Source organism: Mobula birostris, chromosome 24, assembly GCF_030028105.1.
Source record: "Mobula birostris isolate sMobBir1 chromosome 24, sMobBir1.hap1, whole genome shotgun sequence".
In the NCBI taxonomy this organism is placed as follows: domain Eukaryota; kingdom Metazoa; phylum Chordata; class Chondrichthyes; order Myliobatiformes; family Myliobatidae; genus Mobula; species Mobula birostris.
This window is the reverse complement of record NC_092393.1, coordinates 3,142,436-3,166,812: the sequence shown is the minus strand read 5'-3', so window position 1 is coordinate 3,166,812 and position 24,377 is coordinate 3,142,436. Positions and strand designations below refer to the sequence as shown.

Here is a 24,377-nt window from a genome sequence, read left to right as displayed (position 1 = left end):
CTGTGCTTTCAGTCAGTATTTAATAAATATAATGCTAAATTCACATGGCCAAAGATATTGAAACCTGAGGTATAATAACTCGAGCAACACACATCAAAGTTGCTGGTGAACACAGCAGGCCAGGCAGCGTCTATAGGAAGAGGTGCAGTCGATGTTTCGGGCCGAGACCCTTCGTCAGGACTAACTGAAGGAAGAGCTAGTAAGAGATTTGAAACGTTGACTTTACCTCTTCCTAGAGATGCTGCCTGGCCTGCTGCGTTCACCAGCAACTTTGATGTGCGTTGCTTGAATTTCCAGCATCTGCAGAATTCCTCGTGTTTACGTATAATAACTTGAATGTGATACTTGAGTCTATGGGGAAACAAGGCCTTTGGTACCAAACTGTAACAAGTGGCCAGAGGTAAGAAATCTGTGAAGACACAAAGCTTAATTTTTTATCAGTTTTTTAATATAATTTTCACACATACATAATTCTTATTAGCAAAGACAGCTCTGTTTTCCAGCTCTTACTGTATGCAACGGCTTCACAAATTATCAAACACATTTGTCAGCAGGATCCATGTGCTTCCACTTCACCTCCTCAAAGAGAAAGGGAATTTCCCTCATCATTGATGACAGCAGTCCATAGACCTGATGGAAGGGAAACACTGGGATTTAGTGGAAGCTCAACTCAATGCTTCTCGGTGAGTCTGAGATTATTAGTTGGCAGCGTGTTGAGAGCATGGGGAAGTAGAGATGGCAAATGGGAAGGAGGAAGGAAGCTCGAGAGAGGTGAGGAAGATGGGGATTGGGGAGGGAGGGAGAGTCAGTGTGCAGAGGGGATGAAGTCTATATGGGCATGGGCAACCCTCCAAGTAACGGGGGGTAAAATATGTGCATATAAGTGTTTAATATAACTCTCCAGTCATGGCAGATCTAAATTGCTGTTTACGTCATTGATGGAGGGAGAGAAGTCTTGCGGTCAACACAAAGTGGGAGGCAGAGATGTGAAAGAAGAGGAAGGCTAATCTAGCTGAGGACAAGATTAATTCTGCATTACCCTGCCTACATTGACCAATATTTAGCACCTGAACTAAAACAATAAGATCAACTCATGAAACAGTCCATTGCACCATTGCCTTCAGAGAATGTTATCAGGAGAAATCTGGCAATATGTTGAACTGAAAGAATAAGGTTAAGCAGAACCTTTCTGTCACACTTACTGCCCCTTACCGTCAGAACTATATCACAGCCAAATCTAAAATGTCTACACACTTAAGTAATGAATGGATAGGGCTAGAGCAGTGGTCCCCAACCTCTGGGCCGTGAAGCATGCAGGGGTGCAGCGGTAGCCGGGACGCACCCAGCACATCTTTAAGAAAAAAGCCGAAATAAACAAGCTAATCAATTAGGTGCCACCGGGGATGTAAATGTCGGCCCAGATCAGAGGCGATTGCCGATTTCACCTGCTCTACACGATGTTCACTCCTCTTTCCAAGGCGATGGAGCCTTTAGCTGTTCCATTGTTTGGTCAATTTAAACGCCAGCCCAGACGGGCTGAAAAGACAGGGCTGTCAGGATCGAGGTGACATGTTGAATCTACACAAACTTCTAATAAGGTATAGATGCTGCTGTGCTTTCTTTGTGCGAGAAGATTTACTAGAATGTTCATCTCCTGGGTTTCATCTCCTAAGTTACAAAGAAAGGTTGAACAAGTTAAGTCTTTATTCTTTGGAGCGTAGAAGGTTGAGGGGAGACTTGATAGAGGTATTTAAAATTATGAGGGGGATAGATAGAGTTGACGTAGATAGGCTTTTTCTATTGAGAGTAGGGGAGATTCAAACGAGGACATGAGAGTTAAAGGGCAAAAGTTTAGGGGTAACATGAGGGGAAACTTTACTCAGAGAGTGGTAGCTGTGTGGAACGAGCTTCCAGCAGAAGTGGTTGAGGCAGGTTCAATATTGTCATTTAAATTGGACAGCTATATGGACAGGAAAGGAATGGAGGGTTATGGGCTGAGTGCAGGTCGGTGGGACTAGGTGAGAGTAGCGTTCGGCATGGACTAGAAGGGCCGAGATGGCCTGTTTCTGTGCTGTAATTGTTATATGGTTATATGGTAATGACAGTTACGTGCTGGTCCCAGGACAAATCCTCTGACACTTTTCAGAGAGAGAAACGTCAATCCTTAATGCTGAAGAATTTAAAGTTATTGGCCCTCTCCACCTCAGTTCCCCTAATGAAGTCTGGCTTCTGGGTGGCACCTAATTAATTAGCTTGTTTATTTCGGCGTTTTTCTTAAAGATGTGCTGGGTACGCTCCGGCTACCACTGCACCCCTTCATACTTCGCGGCCCGGTATCGGTCCGCGGCCCGGAGGTTGGGGACCACTGGGCTAGAGAAGTAAAACAATTACAGATGCTGATACTCTGAAAATGCTGGCAATAATCAGTGGGACAAGTAGCACCTGCAGAGAGGGAAACAGGCTTAATGCTTCATGTGAGACGTCTTTGGCCTCTAGTTCTTTGTCATAGAGTTAACCTCACAGAAACAGGACATTTGGCTCATCAATCTATATCAATGATTTTGGCTAATTTTACTAGCTCCGTTTGCCCACATGTCCTTATTTGTGTCTTGCCTATATGTGTACCTGTTTAATTATCCCTGTGATTGTATCTGATCTCACCAGCTCCAGATATTAATGACTTGATGTTTTAAAAAAAAACAAACTTGCCCCCAAATCCCCTTTAGATTTCCTATCTCTCATGTTAAACCCATGCCTTCTCTTTCTTGTTTAATCCTCCCGTCTATGCATCTCACAATTATCTAACTAGTCACCCTTGTCCATTCCAGTGAAAAGAAGCCCAGCCTCCCCAATCTCTCCCCATAACTGAAGTCCCTCAAGCCAGTAAATATGCTGGTGAATCTCATCTCTTCACTGTCTGCAGCAAAACAGAACCTCCAACTCTCTACTGCACACAGCACTCCTAGGACAGCTCAGTCAGTACTTAGACAGTATTTTGTAATGTCCCAACTCTTATTTTGTGTCCGCAGAAGCTGCCTAACCTGCTGCTGCTTCCAGCATTTCCAGTGTCAGTCTGGGATGAATGGTCTGCCTCTGTAAAGAGTTACCTCATTAAAATCCTTACTTACATGGATTAATTCCCAAGAAGAAACCTTACATCACGATCACATTCCAATATCAGCATTTATTATTTTTAAAAAAACTTATTAAGATAAGGTCTTCAATAAATGATGTTCTACTGTCTTTGTTTACAAGTGAGTAGCACACAAAAGAAAATGTGGAGATGATAACTATCACCCTAGGGAACCTCTAGAGATGATTAATATCACACTCTCTCTGCCAGTTCTATTGTTTCTTGATCAGTTCCACCTTTTTCTGTTGCAATTTACTGAACACCAATGTGACCATGTAATCACAGGCAACCATGATCCAGGCTGTGTCAGTAGATCATGCAAGCTGCCTCTCCTATCTGCATTTAGATTACGTTGGTCCTTATTTGGGTACATGATGCTGCCATCAGCTGAGAATCTTCACCAATTGGAACTGGTAAAGGGGTAAATCACAAGCATGAGAAAATTTGTAGGTGTTGGAAATCCATAGTAACACACCCAAAATGATGGAGGAACTCAGCAGGTCAGGCGTCATTTATGATGAGGGGCCTTGGCCTGAAACGTCGACCGTTTATTCCTCTCCATAGATGCCGCCTGACCTGTTCCTTCAGCATCTAACCTAAGTGAAACCCTACTGGTTTCCTTGACTGTGGAAGTCTAGGGAATAAACACTCTGGTCCCACCAAACCAGTGAGATGGAGACAGCTCTCCCAGCCCAAACCCTGGTTTCTGTGGATGCTGTGTCGTTTGCTACCCTGTTACAACTCAGTGCCAAGCAACAACAGACAGCACACTGCATATGGTTAAAGGAATTACATTTATGAAACTTACTTAACTAGAGTGTTAGTAAAGAAAAAACAAAAAGGGCCCGTTCTAATTAAACAGTCAAATTTGCACAAGTTGGAGCTCATCTTGAAATTCTCTGTCAATCATGCGCTGGGCGCCCGGTCTGTGCGAAAGCATCCGAACATCCATCTTGAACAAACAGGTCTCCTCCAGGTTGCATCCTACGACCAGTTCTCCCCAGCGTCCTTGCTCTTCATCTCCCCCCGAACAAAAACTCCAAGACCAACCTTAGTGTCCCTCACCTAAAAAACCTTCGCGCCCCCCCACCCCTCCCCCGTTCCACCATCCTAATTGAATGGCGCATGTTCCTCATCATTCCTCATCTTCAACAGTAACTCAAACAGGCTGAAAACAGAACAGACTGCGCTTACAGAACTGCTCAATGAAATACCTACAGCATAACGGTAACGATGTGAACACTCTCCCCCAACCCCCCCACCACAAATAATCATGGCCTCATGGCAGAAATAATTTGCCATCCCATCATTTTCAAAGGAATTTCATGGTCAGAACCTTCAATCCATTTGTAAATGGTAGTAACATATCTCACTAGGGAGATAGTCGGAACACTGGTGCTACGTAAGCCAGCCCATCTGGGGGTGGGGTGTCCTGACTCTTTGAGACCTCCTTACCCCTTTGGGGGTCTTCTTCAGTTTCAGACACTCCTTGGGATACTTCTGGTCCACATGGTGAAGCCTACCCGATCTGTGGTATAGGACCTAGTTCCTCATCTGGCCTATACTCTCAGTAGTAGAGATACCGCAGTGTTTCATCTGTCTGCTTTGGTCATGTCCCCCTTTGCAACCACCGACCAAACAGTACCAATACACGGTCATCTCGCTGAGCGGCTGCCACCTCCCCAGGGCTCAAATCCGGCAACTGCTTTGCCTTCACAGCAGTCAGGTTGCAGTGAGCTTGTGGGATGCCACCGAGAGAAACTCCCAAATGATCCGCCGGTCCATCCTGCCCTTGCGTTCCCTCTGCCTTCACCGTGATGGAAAACTGGCACGTGGCTTTGGTTCCAGGGGCAGGAATGCTCTCCCACTCTCCGTCCCTGTCCATCCCTCCATGTGCATGTCAGGACAATGCACTGGCATCAATGTTCTGACTCCCCGGTGAACTTCAGCTGAAATCATAGGCAGAGAACGCCGCAGACCACCGACGGCCTGTGGCATCCAATTTCATCGAGGTCAGGATAGAAGTTAATGGGCTGTTGACTGTCCTCACCATTTAGAAGTCATTTGGCTTATTGACCACAGTCCATTTCAATGTTAGGAACTCAAATTTGTGCGTGGGGTGGTTTCACTCAGAGGGTGACAGACTCTGGCTGACAAACACGCCAGGTCTCAACCCTGTGCCCTGATCCTGATACAGAATGCCTCCCAAGCCTTCTCTGCTGGCATCTATATGCAGTACGTATAGCAACCGGGGGGGGGCGCTGCAAAAGCCAGCACAGGCACCTTCAGCAACTGAAAGGCCTCTTCACATTTCGCATCTCATCTTGCTCCAAAAGGCTCTGAAGGGCTAAGACAATCTTTACTGTCCTCTCTTTTTGTCCTCCTCCCTTTCTTCCACAAGGGACGGTAACTGCACAGGAACTGATTTAAAGGGTGACTCACTTTAGAGTAGTGTTTCATGAACCTCCAGTAGTACCCACAGAATCCAAGGAATGAGCGCTAGATGCTCACAGTCTGGGACCTTGCTATGTGGTCATTGCTTATATCTTAGACAGATCTGAAACTACTCCATCTCATTAGACTAGGTGCCCAACATAGCTAACAGACGTGTGGCAGAACTGGCACTTGTCCAGGCAAAGTTTAAACCCTTCAGCTTTCAGGTGGCTCAGCACCTTCAGTAGCCTCACTTCATGTTCTTCCAAGGTGGACACAAACACTATGAGGTCATCCAGACACACCAATACCTCAGGCAAGTTCATATCCCCCACAGTTTTCTCCATCACATGCAGGGGCTCCCGATATGCCCTGGTGCATCCTTTCAACCTGGAAGAATCCCTGTGGACATCCCTGCCATCATCTCTTTGTCAGTCTCACTCATGGGGATATGATAATACCCACTCCTCAAGTCCAGCACACTGAACCACTTTGCACCACTCCAGCAGGCCAGTGTGTCCTTGATTCTCGGGACTGTACGCCTGTTCAGAGTCCAATAGTCCACACACATCCATAACTTCCCATCCTTCTTGGCCACCACTATTGGAGACGTGTAAGGGTTTCTGGACTCAGTGATGATCACAGCTTCCTTCAACTTCTGCGGATACTGTCGAACGTCCTCCACCTCTGCAGTTGCCAGTGGCTGCGACCTTTCTCTGAAAGTGGCGTCCTCTGTCACCCAGATTGTGTGGTGAGTGCTCTTGGAACAACCTATATCAAACTCGTTAGTAGAAAAGACATTTTCCAGCCTCCCTTTTTTTGTAATTTATTTTTTATTGAGTTTCATCATTAAACAAACATTTCCATAAAATGTATTTCAGATACTGTACATATATATCATATAATCATATTTGTCACAAATCTCCACGTAATATTTATCTGAGGTATATACTTATAGAAAGGAGAGGAAAGAAAGAACAATCAAAAGAAGAAAACTATGTACAGATAAATACACTTTATCTGTACATAAATAAAGCTGAATAGTCTAAAGGTAGGGAATGATTTTTTTTACAACATATTTATTGACTTGTGGGAATAAAATCAGGCTTATGAGGTGTTATGTAGTTAAACCAGTTTTTCCAGTATGAATACAATTGTTCCAACTTGTGCTTAACAGATGTTGTTATCTTCTCCATTTTGTAAATGTCCATTGTAATTTCCATCCATACATTTAAAGTTGGGCTCTCCTGTGATAACCATTTCCTGGTAGGGTCTTTTTACCAGCCACCAGCAGTACATTCATTAAATATTTATCTCTTTTCAACCATTCTTGAGGTATATAATCAAAATATATGGTCTTACTCTCTAAGTGTATTTATCTGTTAGTATATTGAAATTTGCAGAATATAACTTAATCGATCTACTCCCTGAACAAATAAGAACCAAGAAAAGTGAATCAGAAAAGGCAATGAAGGTGTGGTTCCAAGGCTGGGGTTTCTAGATGACCCTGGGTTGGGTTTTAGAAGAAACGTCTAGCCGCGGGGGATAGCCCCTCCTACCTGTGGGTTGAGGGCCCCCGCTGCAGTACCTATAAAAGTAAGTAAAAAAAAACTATGTCCATTACACAGAAATGATTTCCCTGTGTATTCCTCTCATGTATAAATTCTCATTCAGGTGGGGAAAAAGGAATGAATAAATGACTTTTTAAAAACTTGAGTAATATAAAATCCACATTATAACATATATTTCTCAAGATAGGTATATCATTGTCTATTTTTGCTTCCGTTTAGTTTATCAGCACTTTTAAAGTTAGCCAAACCTTATGGCTCTTCTGGAGGAGGTGAGGGCTGTCCTCAGAGAACTCACAGTCTCTTCTTAATATCCTTCTCTCATCCTGCTCCCGTCCCCTGCTCTCTCGGTTCTCTATTTCCCAAGCAGCTCGGGACAACTGCTCAGCCACAGTTTCCCTTGGTCTGACCACGCTAACAGACAGTCCTCTGTTGTTCATGTCTATAGTTGCCTTCTCCACCGTCTGGTACAGTCGCATCCCTTCTTGGAAAAATACCCTCAGTTTAGCAGGGTACGGGGTTTGGAATTTAATCTTTTCTTGCTTTAATATTCGTCTCACTTCGGAATATTCCTTCCATTTCTGTAGGACCGCGGGGGGGTGGGGGTGGGTAAAGCTGAATAGGCGAAAGGTAGATAAATCTCCCGGACCAGATGGAATGCACCCTCGTGTTCTGAAGGAAGTAGCTGTGGAGATTGCGGAGGCATTAGCGATGATCTTTCAAAAGTCAATAGATTCTGGCATGGTTCTGGAGGACTGGAAGATTGCAAATATCACTCCGCTATTTAAGAAGGGGGCAAAGAAGCAAAAAGGAAATTATAGACCTGTTAGCTTGACATCGGTGGTTGGGAAGTTGTTGGAGTCGATTGTCAAGGATGAGGTTACAGAGTACCTGGAGGCATATGACAAGATAGGCAGAACTCAGCATGGATTCCTTAAAGGAAAATCCTGCCTGACAAACCTATTACAATTTTTTGAGAATTACAAGTAGGATAGACAAGGGAGATGCAGTGGATGCTGTATATTCGGATTTTCAGAAAGCCTTTGACAAGGTGCCACACATGAGGCTACTTAACAAGATAACAGCCCATGGAATTACGGAAAAGTTACATATGTGGATAGAGCGTTGGCTGATTGGCAGGAAACAGAGAGTGGGAATAAAGGGATCCTATTCTGGTTGGCTGCCGGTTACCAGTGGTGTTCCACAAGGGCCCGTGTTGGGGCTGCTTCTTTTTTCATTGTACATCAACGATTTGGATTATGGAATAGATGGCTTTGTGGCTAAGTTTGCTGACGATATGAAGATAGGTGGAGGGGCCGGTAGTGCTGAGGAAACGGAGAGTCTGCAGAGAGACTTGGATAGATTGGAAGAATGGGCAAAGAAGTGGCAAATGAAATACAATGTTGGGAAGTGTATGGTTATGCACTTTGGCAGAAGAAATAAACGAGCAGACTATTATTTAAATGGGGAAAGAATTCAAAGTTCTGAGATGCAACGGGACTTGGGAGTCCTCGTACAGGATACCCCTAAGGTTAACCTCCAGGTTGAGTCAGTAGTGAAGAAGGCGAATGCAATGTTGGCATTCATTTCTAGAGGAATAGAGTATAGGAGCAGGGATTTGATATTGAGGCTCTATAAGGCACTGGTGAGACCTCACTTGGAGTACTGTGGGCAGTTTTGGTCTCCTTATTTAAGAAAGGATGTGCTGACATTGGAGAGGGTACAGAGAAGATTCACTAGAATGATTCCGGGAATGAGAGGGTTAACATATGAGGAACGTTTGTCCGCTCTTGGGCTGTATTCCTTGGAGTTTAGCAGAATGAGGGGAGACCTCATAGAAACATTTCGAATGTTGAAAGGCATGGACAGAGTGGATGTGGTAAAGTTGTTTCCCATGATGGGGGAGTCTAGTACCAGAGGGCATGACTTAAGGATTGAAGGGCGCCCATTCAGAACAGAGATGCGAAGGAATTTTTTTAGCTGGAGGGTGGTGAATCTATGGAATTTGTTGCCACGGGCAGCAGTGGAGGCCAACTCATTGGATGTATTTAAGGCAGAGATTGATAGGTATCTGAGTAGCCTGGGCATCAAAGGTTATGGTGAGAAGGCGGGGGAGTGGGACTAAATAGAAGAATGGATCAGCTCATGATTAAATGGCAGAGTAGACTCGATGGGCCGAATGGCTGACTTCTGCTCCTTTGTCTTATGGTCTAATCATGATCGAAGTATATTAACCTCCCGTTCCAAAACACCCTCTTCTTACCCCAGGCCCTTTGTAGAATCTCCGCCTTGCTCTGGAATCGAAGGAATCTAAGCACTATGGAGCACGGTTTCTCTTCTCTGTCTCTGGGAGGTGAATGGTGCACCCTTTCGATTTCAATCTCCGTGGTCTGAGGAATCTCCAGCGCTTCCCACAGCGGCTTGTCTACAAAGTCCATCATCGACAATCCCTGCGCTCCTTCGTAGAATCGGAGAAATTAAAGTACAATGGATCGCTGTTTACTTTGTCTGTCTCCGGCAGGCTGCTGGGCGAGAGAACGCCATCTCCATATTCGGGGGAATCTCCAGTGCTTCCCACAGCGGCTTGTCTCCAAAATCTATCATCGACAATCCCTCAGCTCCTTCGGGTACATTATAAATCCTGATATTTTTCTGTTGCGATCTTCCCTCCCGGTCAAGCAATTTACTTTCCTGTTGATTTAATATTTTTATCGTCTTACTTAGTATCTGTTCCACATTTTGCACGCGATCTTCCACCTTCTCAATTCAAGTCTCTGCCACCGCTATTTTTTCATTGACGTTGGCAAGCTCTGAATCTTTTTGGACTTCCCTTATCTCTTCCAGAATCCTTATCATATTTGCTGCTTTGCCTGCGCGAGGCCCATCGTCAGCCGCCACGTGCACGTGTAGGAGAGCCGCGCGTTGCACCTCTCTCTTCCATAGGCTCTGCAGTGATGCTTTTTTATCTCCATTCTTGCCCCCCTTATCAATTCAGATATTTTCGAAAGATCTTATATTTGATGGATTAATGGGGCAAAATATGTGTTTTTCCGGAGGAGCTGTTGATTTAAGCTGCCGTTCTGAGCGATGATGTCATCGGAACCCCCGACATTTTCCAGCTTCAACATTTTCTCTATCAACTTCTTCTTCCAATCTCCAGGTACCGGGGAGTCCGCAAAGTTGAATGACTCGGCGGTCAACTTTGCCTTTGTCAGAGAGAGTTTCTCTCCTGCTTGTCTCGCAGGGACACTAGACATTACCATCACTGGGAAGCGGTGTGCCATTGGCATCCCCTGCCTCTCTGAAGTGTTCATTCTGTTCACTCGTACAATCCAGGCCTCACCAGTACCCCAGCAGGTATCAGGACTCCTCTTTGTGGATTTCCGGAGCATCCACCAAGAGGGCCTATTTTCAGGCATTCCAGGAAATTCAGGGTTTCCCGTCACTCTAGCTACATCCACAGGCCGTAACACAACTGGTTTGAACTGGGTGAACCACATAGCCCAGTGCGGCCACACACTTCCTCAAAAGCAGCTCGGAACACGGGGTGAATGGACAATGTTTTCAGAGCGCTGTCTCCATCTTTCTCCCTGCAGGCTCCCACTAGCCTCCTCACAGTAGGAGTATTCGTGTCCACAAGAAATGAAGCTTCATGCTTCTCAACCGGGTCTGGACAAACCAACACGAGTGTATCAAGGGCCTCAGCTACTCCCACATGTGCCTCTGAAAACTCCAGCTTCAGTGACAAGTAGCCATAGTACAGATAGTCACCTGTACCAAGACCCCAGATCCCTTCTGCACTGAGAGCGTTAATGGTAAGTGCGTCAAATACCGTTTGTAAAACGAATGGTACAGCAGAGTAACCTGAGATCCTGTGTCAACATAACTACCCTCAATCTGTAGCGATACACTGGAGCTTGGCCACACTACGCCTTCAGGAATACGGTTTTTTGCTTCGGGGTGTTCCTTGATATATTGCTGGAAACGTGCTCCCTCACTGGGTCTCTCCACCTCGGCACCCGGGGGCTCACTCTCTGAGGGTTTTCCCATCCTTTCCAGTCTCCTGCCTGACATGTCCTCCTTCACCACAATTAGAACAGACAATACCGGTCGTTCCCCCTCTCGCAGGACCCTGTTCACTTGCAGCCCCCTGCCCAGAGGGTCTGACTCCCGTGTGGGTAACAACCGGCACATCTCAGTCCAAAGCTCTGCCACGAGCTCCTTTACCCCTCCCCGGGCTGGGGATTCACAGTACTCTGCCACAAGCTCCTTTACCCCTCCCCGGGCTGGGGATTCACAGTACTCTGCCACGAGCTCCTTTACCCCTCCCCGGGCTGGGGATTCACAGTACTCTGCCACGAGCTCCTTTACCCCTCCCCGGGGTGGGGATTTTCACAGTACTCTGCCACGAGCTCCTTTACCCCTCCCCGGGGTGGGGATTCACAGTACTCTGCCACGAGCTCCTTTACCCCTCCCCGGGGTGGGGATTCACAGTACTCTGCCACAAGCTCCTTTACCCCTCCCCGGGCTGGGGATTCACAGTGCTCTGCCACGAGCTCCTTTACCCCTCCCCGGGGTGGGGATTTTCACAGTACTCTGCCACGAGCTCCTTTACCCCTCCCCGGGCTGGGGATTCACAGTACTCTGCCACGAGCTCCTTTACCCCTCCCCGGGGTGGGGATTTTCACAGTACTCTGCCACGAGCTCCTTTACCCCTCCCCGGGGTGGGGTTTTACTGTACTCTGCCACGAGCTCCTTTACCCCTCCCCGGGGTGGGGATTTTCACAGTACTCTGCCACGAGCTCCTTTACCCCTCCCCGGGGTGGGGTTTTACTGTACTCTGCCACGAGCTCCTTCACCCGTCCCCGGGGCGGGGATTCACAGTACTCTGCCACGAGCTCCTTTACCCCTCCCCGGGGTGGGGATTTTCACAGTACTCTGCCACGAGCTCCTTTACCCCTCACCGGGCTGGGGTTTTTCACAGTACTCTGCCACGAGCTCCTTTACCCCTCCCCGGGGTGGGGATTTTCACAGTACTCTGCCACGAGCTCCTTTACCCCTCCCCGGGCTGGGGTTTTTCACAGTACTCTGCCACGAGCTCCTTTACCCCTCCCCGGGGTGGGGATTTTCACTGTACTCTGCCACGAGCTCCTTTACCCCTCCCCGGGCTGGGGATTCACAGTACTCTGCCACGAGCGCCTTTACCCCTCCCCGGGCTGGGGTTTCACAGTACTCTGCCACGAGCTCCTTTACCCCTCCCTGGGCTGGGGTTTCACAGTACTCTGCCACGTGCTCCTTTATCCCTCCCCGGGGTGGGGTTTTACTGTACTCTGCCACGAGCTCCTTTACCCCTCCCCGGGGTGGGGATTTTCACAGTACTCTGCCACGAGCTCCTTTACCCCTCCCCGGGGTGGGGTTTTACTGTACTCTGCCACGAGCTCCTTCACCCGTCCCCGGGGCGGGGATTCACAGTACTCTGCCACGAGCTCCTTTACCCCTCCCCGGGGTGGGGATTTTCACAGTACTCTGCCACGAGCTCCTTTACCCCTCACCGGGCTGGGGTTTTTCACAGTACTCTGCCACGAGCTCCTTTACCCCTCCCCGGGGTGGGGATTTTCACAGTACTCTGCCACGAGCTCCTTTACCCCTCCCCGGGCTGGGGTTTTTCACAGTACTCTGCCACGAGCTCCTTTACCCCTCCCCGGGGTGGGGATTTTCACTGTACTCTGCCACGAGCTCCTTTACCCCTCCCCGGGCTGGGGATTCACAGTACTCTGCCACGAGCGCCTTTACCCCTCCCCGGGCTGGGGTTTCACAGTACTCTGCCACGAGCTCCTTTACCCCTCCCTGGGCTGGGGTTTCACAGTACTCTGCCACGTGCTCCTTTATCCCTCCCCGGGGTGGGGATTTTCACAGTACTCTGCCACGAGCTCCTTTACCCTCCCTGGGGTGGGGATTTTCACAGTACTCTGCCACGAGCTCCTTTACCCCTCCCCGAGGTGGGGATTCACAGTACTCTGCCACGAGCTCCTTTACCCCTCCCCGGGGTGGGGATTTTCACAGTACTCTGCCACGAGCTCCTTTACCCTCCCCGGGGTGGGGATTTTCACAGTACTCTGCCACGAGCTCCTTTATCCTCCCCGGGGTGGGGATTTTCACAGTACTCTGCCACGAGCTCCTTTACCCCTCCCCGGGGTGAGGATTTTCAGTGGTCACTTCAGCCAAGGGGGCTACTACCGAGGTCAGTACCCTGCTGATGGAGGCCTCCGTTGCATTCTCCTCCGCTCTTAATTATCTGAGCAGCTCGACAAACAAGGGAGGGGGGCACATCTTACGAGACATTTGGAAACCCCAAGCGATTATAGCCTGTGACTGTGTGCTTTTTGCCACTTGGTCCACTCTTAACTCATTCACCTCAGCCCCCCCTATGCCACAAGGAACTCAACTGCCCCTCTAGCCAAAAAATATAGGTGGAAATTTTCCCCCCTTCTCCAGAAACCCCATCAGAAGCTCCACTGGGCTCCTTGTCACACCAAAAAGCATTTTCTAGCACTTGCATGTAGCTGGTAGAGGTAGCAAAGGGGTTCTCAAGAGGTCAGCAGCCAGCCCTCCCAAACTCTCTACCAGTCACTGTGTTGTACATCGTCAGAGAACTGCCACTCATTCGGCATCTGAGATGTCAGCTCTGCCCAAGTCTCATACTTCTCTTCCCCTTTCGGGGTGGGCTTCGTTCCTGAGAACAGGCTGAGCCTATGATAGCTGGGACTTTGAACCTGGGCATTTTGCCATTTATCGCCAGTGAGGTAAGGGTCGCTACCAACTCAAATTCTCACCCCTCGCTGGAGGACTCATTAGACCTTCCACATCATAGAAACATAGAAAATAGGTGCAGGAGTAGGTCATTCAGTCCTTCGAGCCTGCACCGCCATTCAGTATGACCATGGCTGATCATCCAACTCACAACCCTGTACCTGCCTTCTCTCCATACCCCCTGATCCCTTTAGCCACAAGGGCCATATCTAACTCCCTCTTAAATATAGCCAATGAACTGGCCTCAACTGTTTCCTGTGGCAGAGAATTCCACAGATTCACCACTCTCTGTGTGAAGAAGTTTTTCCTCATCTCGGTCCTAAAAGGCTTCCCCTTTATCCTCAAACTGCGACCCCTCGTTCTGGACTTCCCCAACATCAGGAACAATTTTCTTGCATCTAGCCTGTCCAATCCCTTTAGGATTTTACATGTTTCAATAAGATCCCCCCTCAATCTTCTAAATTCCAGCGAGTATAAGCCTAATCGATCCAGTCTTTCATCATATGAAAGTCCTGCCATCCCAGGAATCAGACCACTCCTTCCCCTCGCTCCACAGAAACAAGGACAACTTGTCTTTACAGTCTCTGCCCCAACTACGGGCATCTTGGCTAGTGTTTCGATATGCTCGCCTACACTCCCCTCCTCCTGGAAAGTTTGGGCAGCCCATGGCCCCCGCTCTCCTGAGGCCCCAGTAGTACCGAGCAGATCCACTGACGTTACGCCAGAATTAGACTGAACTAAAACAAAGTCCTTGCCCGTCATTTGGTCAAACCTCCGCTCCATTATCGTAATTGTTCCTAATACTTTAACAATACTTAAAGTTTGAATAAACAATTCAGTTGGACTACAAATGCCTACCCCACAATACACACACATCCGTTACTGGTAACCTCGTGGACTCACACCACTGCTCAACCCCTGCAGCGTCCATAGCCACATATCTTAATCACTTTACTAGAAAATAGTTTAACACAGGCTTAAACACACAGGATCAATGCTCAGGGCAATCACACAGCATCCAACAAGATTGATCCAGGGTGAAACCCCGCTGGTTTCCTTGGCTGCATTAGTCTAGGGAAGACACACTCCGGTCCTGACAAACCTGGGAGATTGAGAAGGCTCTCCACCCCAAACCCCGGTTTGTGTGGGTGCTGTGTAATTCACTGCCCTGTTACAACCCTGTGCCAAGAAATAACAGCACACTGCATATGACTAAAGGAATTATATTTATGGAACTTACTTAACTAAAGGGTTAGGAAAGAAAAGAAAGAAGGAACAAAAATGGCTCATTATAATTAAACAGTGAAATGTGCACATTTCTGGTAATAACTACTGCTTTTCACTGCAGAATGTGCTACAGCATTTTGAAATATGCAAGTGTTTTTCATTGACGACACCATGTCTGCCCTCCCTATGTGCTGATGGTGCTGCCTATTGCTGTCAGGCGCTGGTGTCCTCCTCACCCTTGCCTGTGTGAGCCTGGTTGGTAGGTATTTGCAGACTAAATTGATCAAGCTGTGCCTTATGCAGCTAATCCTGAGTTTACTCTTGCCCAATACCCACATACTGAAACCTTCCAGGAGAAATAAATACAACTTAAGCAGAGAGTGGACATCTTGGTGATTATATCTCTTCCCAATCTTGCAGAATTGAGGTTAATTGAAGCACCCTTAATGCTAAAGCACTGCCTCACACTGGGTGGAGTGAAACCTGGGGTGTTGTGTACTTATTTCTGAATTCCAGCAGCAGCATTTTTTCCCCGAGTAGCTCACGAGAGGAGCTGTAAGGTCCCATCCTAGCCCAGGATTCCGTACACATTGTCATGCCGTTGCCTTTAATGGATCTTTGCCCGGTTTCATGAACTTTTCTGGGCAACCCAATTGGACATGCAGGACATGTTTAAAAAACTTAATGAAGATGAAATCAGTGAATCATCTTCTCTGTATCGGGTAACAGTTGCCCCAGACGCTCTTACCTCTGTGTACAGCTTCTCCCTGTATAGTTTGTGTATGACGGGGTCTATCTGATGTTGGTCTTGCAGTAGATTTTCCTTGGAGCCTGCCAGCAGCCTGCTGCTCCTGGCTGATATGGGACTGATGGATTTCTTGTCATCCTTACTCCGAGCCTTTTTCCCAGATTGGCGTTTCTATGGGAAAGGTGGCACAAATTTGGTAAAGGCTCATAAGTTTCTCTTTCATCCATATAACAACCCCCAAATGTTTTCCCCTAAAGTCAATAGTGAGATAGCCTGCAACAAATTGCAAAATGTTAGTAAACTTCAGAATAATCACTATATTCATGTGGCCTGTGCAGATAAGTATCTGGACAAATGAGACTCCACAGTGTTTATGATGAGGTACAAGGCAAAGGCCTCTTCTCAGAGCCGGTTGTTGCTTGGTGCTTATGTAGTATGAATGTTACTCGTTGCTCATCAGTTTACTCTTAAATATGGTCAAGATCAGGCTCAAAGCAGATATGGACTGTATGTTTTTCCCACTGAGAAAGAAAGGTAAATGTTGAACTAGACACAATAAGACTGTAAGATCTAGGAGCAGGACCAGGCATTTGGCCACTGAGTCTATTCCACCATTTCATCATGGCTAATCTCCTGCCTTCGCCCTGTATCCCCCCATACCCTGATTAATCAAGAACTTATCAACCTCTGCCTTAAATATACCCAATGAGTTGGCGGCACAGCCACCTTTGGCAATGAATTCCACAGATTCACCACTCTCTAGCTAAAGAAATCCTTCCTTGTCTCCATTCTAAAAGGACGTCCCTCTATTCTGAGGTTGCGTCCGCTTGTCCTAGACTCACTCACCATAAAAAAATCCTCTCCACATCCACAGCTTTCAACATTTAATAGGTTTCAATGAGACCTTGCGCTCCCCGTTCTTCTCAATTCCTGTGAGTAGAGGCCCAGAGCCATCAAATGGTCCTGATATGACAAGCCTTTCAAGTCTGGAACCATTTTCGTGAACCTCCTTTGAACTCTCTTCAATGTCTGCATATCCTATCTTAGACAAGGGGCCCAAAACTGCTCTCGATGCTCCAAACGAGGCCTCACCAGTGTTTTTTAAAGCCTGACTTTTATATTCTAGTCCTCTTGAAATGAATGCTGACATCGGAGGGAGGTTTGCTAATGCTACTTGGAAGAGTTTAAACTGGCTTTCCAGGGGCCTGGAAACCGGAACACCAGGTCAGTAAGGGAAGAATCGGACTAGAAGGTAGATGTCGGGGAAAATATTGAAAGGTAAAATTAAAATAACAAGTATGATGGGTTGGATAGTTTAAAGTGTGTGTATTTTAATGCTAGGAGTGATGTTGCGGCCATTACTGGAACTTGGTTGAGAGTGGTGCAGGAATGAATGATTAATGCAACAGACATAAAATGCTGGAGGAGCTCAGCAGACCAGGCAGCATCTATAGAAAAGAGTAAACAGTCGTCGTTTTGGAATGAGACCCTTCTTCAGGACTGGAAAGGAAGGGGAGAAATCGCTAGTGATTAATGTACCAGGTTTTCGAAGTTCTATTAAAGATAGAGGGGGAGTTGCACTTCTACTCAGGGACAATATCACAGCTGCACTCAGGGGAGACATAATGGAGGGGTGAGACTCTGAGCCCATTCGGGTGGAACTCAGGAATAGGAAGGGTGCAGTCACACTGCTGGAATTGTACTGCAGGCCCCTCCCGCCAACAGCCACCAGGACATTGGGGTACAGATATGTAAACAGATTAAGGAACTGTGTAAAAATAATAGGATTATTGTCATGGGGGATTTCAATTTCCCTAATATAAATGACAACCTTCTTAGTGTAAGGGGTTTAGATATTAAGTGTATCCAGAAAGGTTTCTTAAATCAATGTGTGAATTGTCCAATGAGAGGAAGGGCCATACTGGATGTAGAGTTGTGCAATGAGTCTGGCCAGGTGACTGACCTTTCAGTGGGTGAACAGTTAGGGAAAGTTACTTTCAGGAGAGTTATAAATAAAGATAGGTATGGTCCTTGTGGGAGAGTTTTAAATTGCAGTAGGGCAAATTATGAGGGCATGAGGTAGAAACTAAGAAGCATTAACTGGGAACACCTTTTTGCTGGGAAGTCCACATCAGACATGTGGAGGGTACAGAGTACAGGAAAGGTACGTTCCTGTTAGAAGGGAGAGTGGGGATGGAAAGATAAGGTGTTCAGAGAGGTGATGAATTTAGTCAAGAAGAAAAAGGAAGAAGAAGCAAGAACAGAACGAAGGAAGGGAATTAGGAGAGCCAGGAAAGGCCATGAAATGTCCCTAACAAGTAGGATTAAAGTGAATCCCAAAGCATTGTATACATACATCAAGACTAAGAGGATAACTAGGGACAAGGAGGGACTACTAAAGGATAATGGAGGCAACATTTGGTTGGATGCAGAGAATGTGAGAGAGGTACTTAATGAGTACTTTGCTTCAGTATGTACCAAGGAAAAGGATATGGAAGACCAGTTCAGTGCTGAGCGTTATCGCGTTTAGATATCAAGGAGGAGAAAATATTGGGCTTCCTAATAAGTATTAAGATGGATAAATCCCCAGGGCCTGATGGGATTTACCACAGGTATCTGAAGAATCAAGAGATGAGATTGCTGTGGAATTGACCAGTTGCTTCGTGTCCTCTAGCCACAGACAAGGTTCCGAAGGACTGGTGAGCATTTGGAAGCCCAGCTTAATTAATGAGAGCCAGCATGACTTTGTGCAGGGCAGGTCCTGTCTTCCAATTTGATTGAGTTTTCTGACAAGGTGACGAGAGAGATTGATGAGGGTAGGGTATGCATGTTGTCTACATGGATTTTAGTAAGGCGTTTCACAAAGTCCCTCTTGGGAGGCTAATCCAGAAGATTAGAATGCATGGGGTCTGCGGCGAGTTGGCTGTTTGGATTCAGAGCTGGCCTGTGCATACAAGACAGAGGGTAGTGGTTGAGGTCACTTATTCGAGCTGGAGGTCTGTAATTAGTGGTGTTCTGCAGTGATCTGCGCTGGGACCTCTGCTGTTTGTGATTTTACATATATATAAAAACCTGGATGGACATGTAGATGGGTGGGTTAGTAAGTTTGCAGATGATACCAAGATTGGTGGAGTTGTGGACAGTGTAGAAGACTGGCAAAGAACACAGCAGGATATTGAACAGTTGCAGGTATGAACTGAGAAATGGCAGGTGGAGTTTAACTCAGATAAATGTGAGGTGTTGCACCCTGGTAGGGCCAAGGAGACAGTACACTGTTAAGGGCAAGATCCTTAAGATATTGTTGAGCAGAGAGATCTTGGGATCCAAGTTCATAGCTCCTTAAAAGTGGCTACACAGGTCAATAAGGTGGTTAAGAGGCTTGCGGAATGCTTGCTTTATTAGTTGAGATAATGAGTTCAAAAGTCAAGAGATTATGTTGCAACTTTATAAAACTCTGGTTCGGCCACATCTGGTGTATTGCCTACATTTCTGGTCGCCCCACTAGAGGAAGGATGCTGAAGTTTTGGAGAGGGTGCAGGTACCAGGATGCTGCCTGGTCCAGAGGGCACAAAAGGGTGGATAACCCTGGGCTGTTTTCTCTGGAGTGGTGGAGGCTGAGAGGGGATCTGATAAATATTTATAAGATTATGAGAGACACAGACAGAGTGGATGTACAGTATCTGTTCCCAGGGCTGAAATGTCTCATACCAGAGGGCTTGCATTGAAGGTGAGAGGGGGTAGGTTCAAGGGGGATGTGAGGGGTAAGTTTTTTACTCAGAGAGTGGTGGATACCAGAAATGCACTGCCTGGTATGGTGGTGGAGGCAAGTATATTAGAGGCTTTTAAGAGACATTTGGATAGGGACATGGATGTGAGGAAGTTGGAGGGATATGGACATTGTGTAGGTAGGATGGATTAGTGTTTGGGTGTTTTTGATTTGATTTTTAAATGCTTCGGCACAAAACTGTGGGTCGAGTGGCCTGTTCCTGTACTGTTCTATGTTCTATGTTTAACATTGCATTTGCCTTCCTCACCACCGACTCAACCTGCAAAGTTTATTTTTAAAACTCCTGCATGAGGACTCCCAAGTCCCTTTGTACCTCAGAACTTTGAATTTTCTCTCTATTTAGAAAACAGCTTTTATTCTTCTACCAAAGTAGATGACCATATACTTCCCGACTCTGTGTTCCCTCTGCCACTTCTTTGCCCATTCTCCTAACCAGTTGAAGTACTTCTGTAGCCTCTCTGCTTCCTCAAAACTACCTGTCCCTCCACCTATCTTCATATCGTAGACAAACTTTGCAACAAAGCCACCAATTCCATCATCTAAATTATTGACATATAACCTGAAAAGAATCGGTCCCAACACAAACCCCTGCGAAGCACCACGAGTCACCGATTGCCAACCAGAACAGGCTCCCTTTATTCCCACTCTGCCTCCTGCCAATCAACCACTGCTTTATCCATGCTACTGTCTTTCCTGTAATACCATGGGCTCCTGACCTTGTCGACGGCCTTCTGAAAATCCAAGTGCACAACAGCTACAGATTCTCCTTTGTCTATCCTGCTTGTTATTTCTTCAAATAATTCCAACAGATTTGTCAGGCAAGACTTTCCCTTGAGGAAACCATGCTGACTCCGGCCTATTTAATCATGTGCCTCTAAGTGCCTCGAACCCACATCCTTAACAGTTGTCTCTAAGATCTTCCCAACCACTGAGATCAGACTAACTGGCCTATAATTTCCTTTCTTCTGTCTCTCTCTCTTCTTGAAGAGTAGAGTGACATTTCCGATTCTCCAGAACCATGCCAGAATCAATTGTTTCTTGAAACATCATTACTAATGCCTCCACAATCTCTTCAGCCACCTCTTTCAGAACCCCAGGGTGTACACCATCTGGTTCAGGAGACATCTATCTTCAGACCTTTCAGTTTCTGAAGAACCTTCTCCCCAGTAATGGCAACTTCATACACTTCTGCCCCCTCTGACACTCTTGGAACATTAACATATTGCTAGTGTTTACCACATTGAAGACTGATGCAAAATACTTATTCAGTTCATCTGCCATTTCCCTGTTCCCCCATTTTTACCTCTTGAGCATCATTTTCCAGCAGTCCAGTTCTAAGCTCTCTAATCAGTTCCAGTCCATTGCACAACACACAATCCAAAATTGCTGATCCCCTAGTGGGCTCAACCATGAGCTGCTCTAAAAAGCCATCTCACAGGCATTCTAAAAACTTCCCTCTTGGAATCAGAATCCGGTGACGTGAAATTTGTTAACTTAGCAGCAGCAGTTCAATGCAATACATAATCTAGGAGAGAAAAATAAAATAATAATAAATAAAGTAATAATAATAAACAAACAAGTAAATCAAATGTGCAAAAACAGAAATACTGTATATTTTTTAAAAAGTGAGGTAGTGTCCAAAGATTCAATGTCCATTTAGGAATTGGATGTCAGAGGGGAAGAAGCTGTTCCTGAATCGCTGAGTGTGTCTTCAGGCTTCTGTATCTCCTACCTGATGGTAACAGTGAGAAAAGGGCATGCCCTGGGTGCTGGAGGTCCTTAATAATGGACGTTGCCTTTCTGAGACACCACTTCCTAAAGATGTCCTGGGTACTTTGTAGGCTGCCCAAGATGGAGCTGACTAGATTTACAACCTTCTGCAGCTTCTTTCGGTCCTGTGCAGTAGCCCCTCCATACCAGACAGTGATGCAGCCTGTCAGAATGCTCTCCACAGTACAACTATATGTAGCCCCCCCCAGCCACCCTCAGGGTCGCTCGGCTCGCTGTCGTCTAGGGAAACAGCCTCGGCCCCGCCAAACTGGATAATTAGTTTGTGTGGATGCCGTGTAAGGTACCCCACCCCGCCCAAATAACAGACAATACACCAGATGCAATTAAATGAGTTACAGTTTGTAGATATTACTGGAACTATATAATTAAAAGAGAATAAAATATAAAAGGAAAATAAAAGGCGCCACACTTATCAAAGTTCAATCTCTTCGTGCACAAAACCGTTGGAGCTCAAGGACCTTCTTCTTCACCCTGTGACCCCCTCGGACCACCTCGACCGGCCGCATGGGACCAACAACGGTGGTCGACCAGACGCTCCACACGAGTCTGTCTCCGTCTTCTCGCCGAACGTCCCGCTCGGGGTCCGACCCCGTTAGCGGACTCACAGCACCTGGTCCATCCTCTGTCTCGCTCTCCCGCCTTCTGCCCCAAAACCCCACGCATACAGTATCTTCAAATACACCAAAACCATAACAACTATCCCAATTGGTTAATAGCACTCTCTTATCAGACTCTAAAGCAAAAACAAACTGTTATCGCAAACTTTCTCAGTGTTTAACACAACAAAGCCGCATTCCCCAGATTAACATAACAAAGACGCCATTTTAATTAGCCTCCGCAGTAACATAAAAATCGAAACCCCCTTACATATAGAAGCTTTTAAGTGTACTTGTTGACATGCCAAATCTCTTCAAATTCCTAATGAAGTATAGCTGCTGTCTTGCCTTCTTCATAACTACATCGATATGTTGGGACCAGGTTAGATCCTCAGAGATCTTAAGACACAGGAACTTGAAACTGCTCACTCTCTCCACTTCTGATCCCTCTATGAGGATTGGTATGTGTTCCTTTGTCTTACCCTTCCTGAAGTCCACAACCAGCTCTTTCGTCTTACTGACGTTGAGTGCCAGGTTGTTGCTGCGACACCACTCTACTAGTTGGCATATCTCACTCTTTTGCGTGCTCTTGTCCCACCTGAGATTCTACCAACAGTGGTTGTATCATCAACAAATTTATAGATGGTATTCGAGCTATGCCTTGCCACACAGTCATGTGTATACAGAGAGTAGAGCTGAGGTGAGCCAGTGTTGATCGTCAGCAAGGAGGATATGTTATCACTAATCTACACAGATTGTGGTCTTCCAGTTAGGAAGTCGAGGATCCAGTTGCAGAGGGAGGTACAGAGGTCCAGGTTCTGCAACTTCTCAATCAGGATTGTGGGAATGATGGTGTTAATTGCTGAGCTATAGTCAATGAACAGCATCCTGACATAGGTTTTTATGTTATCCAGATGGTCTAAAGCCGTGTGGAGAGCCATTGAAATTGCATCTGCCATTGACCGATTGTGGTGATAGGCAAATTGCAATGGGAATTGAAAATCCCACACCAACCTGATTTTCCCAACCTATCTTCATATTGAAATCCCCGATGACTATTGTAACATTGCCCTTTTGACATGCATTTTATATTTGTGTTGTAATTTGTAGATCACACCTTTACTGTTGTTGGGGGGGGGGTTGCGTTTGTATATAACTTCCATCAGGGTCTTTTTGCCCCTTGCCATTCATCAGCTCTACCCACAATGATTCAACACATTCCGATTTAATGTTATGTTTTTCTAATGATTTGATTTCACTTTTTACCAACAGAGTCGTACAAAACCCCTCTGCCACCTGCCTGGTCTTTCCATACAATGTGTATCCTTGGATGTTAAGGTCCCAACTATAATCTTCTTTCAGCCACAATTCAGTGATGTCCACAAAGTCATACATGCCAATTTGTAACTGTGCTACAAGTTCATCTACCTTATTCCGTGTACTGCGTGCATTCAAATATAACACCTTCAAAACTGTATTCACTTATCCTGTATTTAATGGCACCTAATGGTGACTCCTTTGCTTGCTCTTTGGAAACAGCTCTATTTTCATCTTTAATATCTCTATTTTTCCCTTTCAGGGTTCTTTTGAAGAGCCTGACCTGGAGTTACATGCTGACTACGGTTCTTTGTGGGAATGGGACCTGCTCTTGGGGTTCCATAACTGGCCATTGTTCAGCACGCCAAAGGTTCAGCCTACTAGTCCGGCTCGAATTTGGAAGCCTAGGATCTCAGGACTCTGGAGACGGACGGATCGAGGGTCAGTGTCATGACAGGAGACCTGTGTGTCATCAGGGGAGTTGGGATATCTGCTGTGTGCCTGGAGACCCGAGATCTTTGCCATCTTAAGGCACAGAGCTTGAAAAAAATGATGTAATGGACTTTTAACATCGCAAACCAGCGAGTTAGAACGTAGAAGATAGAAAACCTACAGCACCATACAGGCTCTTCAGCCCACAGAGCTGTGCTGGACATGTCCTTACCTTAGAACTACCCATGGCCCTCTATTTTTCTAAGCTCCATGTACCTATCCAGGAGTCTCTTAAAAGATCCTATTGTATCCGCCGCCAGCAGCCTATTCCACGCACTCACCACTCTCTGTGTAAAAAAACTTACCCCTGACATCTCCTCTGTACCTACTTCCAAGCACCTTAAACCTGTGCCCTCTCATGCTAGCCATTCCAGCCCTGGGAAAAAGACTCCGACTATCCACACGATCAATACCTCTCATTATCTTATACATCTTGTTTGCTATGTCGCCCTGCTCGCTAGGAAAATGGAGACAT

General features: G+C 46.4%; 1 protein-coding gene across 3 annotated transcripts in view; it reads right to left on the bottom strand.

The window, feature by feature from the left end:
• Nucleotides 1–465: 465 nt before the first annotated feature.
• mycbpap (mycbp associated protein) overlaps nt 466–24,377 on the bottom strand; it is a 183,191-nt gene continuing 159,279 nt past the window's right edge. For all 3 annotated transcript variants that reach the window (XM_072242040.1, XM_072242039.1, XM_072242041.1), the window contains exons 18-19: nt 15,920–16,090; nt 466–630 (exon numbers count right to left, since the gene is read on the bottom strand). In XM_072242040.1, coding sequence (XP_072098141.1) covers nt 535–630; nt 15,920–16,090 — 267 coding nt within the window. In that variant the 3' untranslated portion in view covers nt 466–534. The remainder of the gene's footprint in view (nt 631–15,919; nt 16,091–24,377) is intronic.